At 55.6% G+C, this 6,000-nt stretch overlaps 1 protein-coding gene across 1 annotated transcript in view; it reads right to left on the bottom strand.

Moving 5' to 3' along the window:
• Positions 1-630: 630 nt before the first annotated feature.
• Positions 631-6,000, bottom strand: part of SMARCA4 (SWI/SNF related, matrix associated, actin dependent regulator of chromatin, subfamily a, member 4) — a 90,477-nt gene continuing 85,107 nt past the window's right edge. Inside the window, 5 exon segments of the mRNA XM_030300607.1 lie at positions 631-1,148; positions 2,527-2,669; positions 2,808-2,940; positions 4,135-4,236; positions 4,712-4,820. Coding sequence (XP_030156467.1) covers positions 1,116-1,148; positions 2,527-2,669; positions 2,808-2,940; positions 4,135-4,236; positions 4,712-4,820 — 520 coding nt within the window. The 3' untranslated portion in view covers positions 631-1,115.

The raw sequence follows: 6,000 nt of genomic DNA, 5'->3' as shown, positions 1-6,000 counted from the left end.
CAAATAAAAACTTTTTGTACAAAAGTAACAAAAAAAAAAATCGCATGACTTACACTGAGGAAAATGGTCAACAGAACGTTTCTCTGAGGGCGTCCAGATGTTGGGCTTCAAAGCAGCCATTATAAACATGTTCAAGGAACTGAAGGGAACAGTGTTTGAAGAACGAGAGGCAAATGCGATGGCAATGACTCATGAAGAGAGGATCTTAATCAAGAGACAAAAAGCATAGAAAAGAACAACGTAAGTTCTGGACTTGGGAGCTCTCTTTGATGATCTGGGCTCCCACAATGCCCTGGACTTCCCAGGTAACAGCCCGGGCCTCTGTGTGGCACCTGCCCGTTTACATGGCTGTCTTGCCGGCCCCGCCTTGGCTGCAGGCGGGGAGGGAAGGCCCTGAGCTGTCTGCTCTGGGAGCCCGAGCTGCAGATCTGATGGTATGAGGACTGCGCAAGTCCTTCTCCTCCGCCTGGGCCTCGGTGTCCTCCCTGTGGAGTGGGTCCTGTGGGATCTGGTGACGGGAGGACAGGGCCCTGGCCGAGGCGAGGCGCCCTCCCACCCTCCCCCCCCCACACCCCCAAGGCATTCACCACCATGCAGGGAGCAGGGAATGAGTCCACCGGAAGGCAAGGCTGTGAGTTTTCTCATCTGTTTAATTTATTACTGTTTGACATCCAGTGACACTGACATACCCCGCCGGGCCTGCGGACCCCGGCCCCGGCGAGTCTGACCTGTCCGATAAAATACAGTACAAGGAGTGGACGGCTACAAAAACATGCATCCACGGCTTAAACTACAGTGATTCCAAACTGCGGCCGCAACAGTACTGCCGGGAAAGGAAAGACAACCAGGTGTCGCGTGTTCCCCAATTCATAATTCTTTTTTTTTTTTTTTCTTGTTTTAAACAGTTAATGCTGTTACAAACGCTACTGATGCCGGGACGGGGCCAGACACAAACAGTCCTACATCTTCTCTGCCGTATAAATATGGAAGATTTTCGTTTATACAGTTTCCCCCAAGTCTGAAACTACATCTGCTGCTACCCGTTACTGCTAAGGGCTACGCCGCCTCGGCTCTGGAACCAGGGGCCCGGGGTCGAGACTCTGGAATGTTGGGACTCAGTCTTCCTCGCTGCCACTTCCTGAGCGGTCCTGGAGGGGGACAGGAGGAGAGAGCACAAGTCAGCCCTGCAGCCGAGGGCACCCATCCCCTCCCCCAGGGCCTACCTGGGCTCTAAGCACGTTCGGGAACTGAACAGCCTTGGCTGGGTGTGAGGCCAGGGGCGGGGCACCCTTTGGCTTCACCCCCACTGCCACGGCCAAATCTCAATGTCATTTGCTCCCAAGGACTGGCCTCCGTGCCTCCATCGACTCTTCCTCGAGATCTGGGAGGCTCACTGGGCCTTCTCTGCTTCCTCCCACCACCGTGTGCCTATCCCTGTGCCCCCGACCTGTGGCATCAAAACCACCTTGGTTACGTAAGAGGTCTGCTCTTCTGTGTGAACGGTTTAAACAGCTTGGTAAGGGCCACAAAACGCTTTGCTGGGCAGATGGGGAGCTTTACAGCCCAGACCCTCCTCTCCAGAAACACAGGCCGGCCCTCCATGTTCAGGACACTACTAATGTCCTCCTCATAAGGTCATCATGTATGTCTACAGTCAGATTTACTCCGAGGTAGCAGTTTTTGCCGCTATCCTTGAAAATGGCATGAGAAAAATAGCAACGATGAAAGGGCCCCGAGGCAGTTTCGCTGGGCCAAGCACCATGTAATCTTCCCGACCTCCCTGCTTTGTGGAAGTGGAAACTGAGGCTCAAAAGTGAAGTGAACATCCCAGGTCCCAGCGCAGGGAAGGGCCGAACATCCCGGCCACAGCCAGAGGGCAAAGCGTATCTGAACCCAGCGGGTGGGTCTGCCACCCCCCCCATGCCCACAAAAATGCCCACCGTGGGCTGGATGCTCCCGTAGCTTCTCCCCAACGCGGAGGGAACGCGGCACCGACATTCCACTCGTGGCAGCGCTCACGGGTCTTGTAATTTCAGATCATGGCATTTTTGTTTTTATCCACTACCATTCTTGGGAGATCATCCTACATAGGCCGGAACGGAGCCACGAGCAGAGGCCTCAGGGTGTTCCCCATAGATTACACAGGGCAAGGGCCTGCTGAAAGCCTCCGCTACCGAGGGTGCTGCGTCTGCTCGGAAAGACAGACGGGGGACAGACTGGTGGCATCTTCAACCCCAGCGTCTCCTGACCCCACCCCCGATACAAACCCGGCAGCCCTGGCCTCAGCATGGCGGCCCCGGTGTCCTGGAGAGGCAACGCTGCCCAAGTCGCACAGACTTGGGTCTCGAGCTGTGTGCCATGTACGATCCTAAGCCTCAGACTTCCCATCTGTGGGGGGGGCTATTAGAGCACTGACCCTCCCAAGGCCATGCCAGAGGTCTTGGATCTGGCATGGGGACGCATCTCCCAAGACCCAACTGCCACTGGCTACCTGCTCCTGCTCAGGCCAGGGCTCCGGGGGCTCACCTCCTCCTGCTCCTCTTCACTGTCATCATCGCTCACCACCGGCTTGGCCCGGGATCCGCGGCTCGGTCGCCGTCGGCCCCCCTTCAGCCTATCCTGTGCCTTCTCCTTCCGGCCGAGCTTGATCTTCACTTTGACAGAGCGGGCTGGGGGAGGGACCAGAAAGTGGGGGGAAAAGAAAGACAGATGTGAGCTGGGGAGAGAACGGCAAGCCGAGCCAGGGGCGGCCGGGGACTGCCTGGCTGTGACGTTGGCTTGCCACACCACCCACCGCGGGGACTCACACTCAGACTCGGAGCCTTCCTCCTCGCCCTCCTCCTCCTCCTCGCTCTCCTCGCCCTCACTGTCGTCCTCTTTTTCAATTTTCTGCCGCACACTGGTGAACACCGACTGTAGGACGATGGAATCTTCATAGATCTGAAAGGAGACGTGGGGTTTGAGTGAGCTGGGGTCACGGGCCCTGCCCTCTGGCAAGGACAGCCTGTACAGAGTAGAGGGTCATCTCAGTAACCCTTTCCCATCCAGGTCCTGAGAGAACAGGAGGCTTATGAAATGGCCCCGGAGAAAAGGGTGGGTGTGTCAGTTTAGGAACGGCTACAGGTTCCTTCCTCCCTCTGAAGAATCCCAGAGAGCATTTGCTTTTCAAGGCACTGGAAACATATGTCCCTTGTCTAAGGCAGTGTTTCCCCCAAACTTAGAGGAGTGTAAAATCCCTTTTCCTGGAGGCATCTACCCTAGACACACTTAGGAACAGTTTGCTAACGTGAGCTTGTATGTGTATGTTAATCTCATTGCAGGAAAGAACGTATCTACACAATTCCTGTCAAGGGAGTCCCTAGTGAATTCAAAATAAAATTAAACGTGTACACTGGATGGCTCATAAGGTCATCCTGGATGGACGGGACTGAGTTTATTTCCTCCGATCTGCTTGTTATTCTCTTTGCGCCTTTTAGTAAGGAATACATTGCCTTTTTTTTTTTTTTTTAACGTTTATTTATTTTGAGAGAGAGAGAGTGCAAGAGCAGGGGAGGGGCAGAGAGAGAGAGAGAGAGAGACAGAGACAGAGACAGAGAGAGAGAATGAATCATAAGTAGGCTCCGCACTGTCAGGGCAGAGCCCGACTTGGGGCTCAAATTCAAAAACTATGAGATCGTGACCTGAGCCAAAATCCAGAGTTAGACGCTTAACTGACTGAGCCACCCAGGCACCCCTACATTGCTTTTATAATTGGCAAAATATTCAAAGTTGTTGGGAATTTTTAAAAAGTTTTTATTTATTTTGAGAGAGAGAGAGAGAGAGAGAGAGAGCGAGAGCTCATGAGCACGAGTCAAAGAAGGGCAGAGAAAGAGGGAGAAAGAGAATACCAAGCAGTCTCCGGGCTGTCAGCACAGAGCCCAATGTGGGGCTCTTACTCACAATCTGTGAGATCAAGACCTGAGCCCAGATCAAGAGTCGGACGTTTAACTGACTGACCCACCCAGGCTCCCCAGGAATTTTTTTTTTTTTAAATCAGTCAATTCAAAATGGAGCGAGGGGCAGGCTGGCTTGGGCCTAGCTGTGAAGGTGGCCAAAGCTAGGAGCGGCTGCCCTCTGCCCCAGGCGCCTCCTCACCAGGGAGCCCTCCAGGTTGAAGGTCTGAGCGTTCTGGCACAGCAGCATGACGTCCTTCTCCAGGTCATTGAGGCTGCGATACTTGTGGTTGCGGATGCGCTCCTGCGGGCAGGGTTCGAGAAGCAGCCTTACCTTGGGAATCTGCCTTGTGCCCAGGGACCCTGGGGCCGGGAGTCCCTCTGCCTCACGCGGTCACGGCCCAGTCTTCCGGGTGACTCTGTTTAGACTCGGACGCTCAGGCCCACTGAACACAAGAGCTGCCTGGCCAAAGCCCAGGCCGTGGGTGATCCTGAAGGAGCCCCAAACGCTGGCTGCCCACCGACACGACCGTGGGAACCTCTCCCCCAACCTGCACTATGGGTCTCTTGAGGCCACGAGGAACCCCAAAAGCCCGTGACTGGGTCCCTGGTCAGACGGTCTGGGTTCTGCCCAGTCTGCTCCTGGTCATGTCTCACACACTCCCCGTAGCTCCCAGAGGGGGGTGCCCATGGAAGGTACCGGGTCAGACCCCCCAAACACTACTGTAGGCACATCCCTGCAGAGAAACCCCAGTTCCCACATCCCACGCCAGGGTTACCTTTATCTTCTTGAAGTCCACAGGCTTGCGGATGAGCTCGTAGTACTCGGGCAGCTCCTTGCGGGACGGCAGCTGGATGAACACCTCGCTGAGCTGACGTCCACTACTACTGCAAGGCGGGACACAGTGGGCGTCACTCACAGGCCCCGCCTGCTGGGAGAGCCCCCACTTGGCCAGCACCCATTGTTTGAGGACAGAAAGGGTGAGACAGTCGATGCGTGCAGGAGTGATTTCCTGTGAGTTCTGAAACATTCTCTCGAGAGGCCACCATGCACAGAGAGGCCGGGGATGCATCTGAATCCAGCCTCTGCCCTCACCCCAATCCTCCCTGCCCCTGGAGGGAATGTCGCCAAATACCATAAAAGCCTTGGCACTCGAAAGAAGCAGAATCACAATTATAATTATGTGTGATACAAAAATCTGCTTATGTTGCAGTGAACTTCAGAGAATTTAGCAAAAACCCGTCCAGGGGATGCCCCCTGGAAAGACGCTAACAGAAGACAAAAGCAGTTTACTGGTGCTTGCTATTGGGAAAGCGCTGGTTTTCCACAGGGGAGCAGAGGAAAGCCGCATCCTGAGCGGCCCTGAGGCGTGGTGGGGTCTCACTCATGGTCTCCTGGGCCTCGCCTTTGGGGGAGCCATCCACTTGGCCACCAGGCTGTGCCATGCCCACGCCTGGCTCTGTCTGGGGACAGGAGCTCGGAGGGACAGCACTCCTGGGGCCTGCCTGAGGAGGGAGGGAGCAGGCACGTCAAGGACTGGCAGATGGGAGAAGTCAACTCTCAGGGGCTCAGTCTCCCCTTCTGCTCTGTCAGCCCTGGAGGACAGGGACCCTGCCTCGTGGGACCCAGGGAGCTGGTGACCTGGTCGAGGCCCTGCTCTGCAGGTCCTCTCTCGTCACCTAGGACCCCACGCACGCTGGCTGTGGTTTCATCTGGGTCCCACCGCCCAAGTGGCTGGCCCCTGGCCTGGGCTCCTTTCCGACTGCTTAGCAACTTGGCTTTTTCAAAGTCACCTCTGTGAGATGGATGACCGGGTCTCAGTGCTGCCGGCAGGCTGAGGCCCTTTGGCTCCTGGCAACTGTGGCCTCCTCATGAGCACTTCCTCTCTTCTTTTCAAGAGAGTTCTAGAAGGACAGAGCAGCCCACCCTCTCCAGCCTGCTGTCTGCACATACTGAACGCACCCCGTTCTCCTTTTTGTTTACTATTCTGGAAGTCAGTAGTACCAGCACGATTGCGTTTTGGGTTTTGCTGCTGGATGCCCCCAACGTCACAACTGCGTTGAGCAG

This window comes from Lynx canadensis, chromosome A2, assembly GCF_007474595.2.
Source record: "Lynx canadensis isolate LIC74 chromosome A2, mLynCan4.pri.v2, whole genome shotgun sequence".
Lineage (NCBI taxonomy): Eukaryota > Metazoa > Chordata > Mammalia > Carnivora > Felidae > Lynx > Lynx canadensis.
The sequence above is the reverse complement of the archived record's forward strand: the minus strand, read 5'-3'. Positions and strand labels throughout refer to the sequence as shown.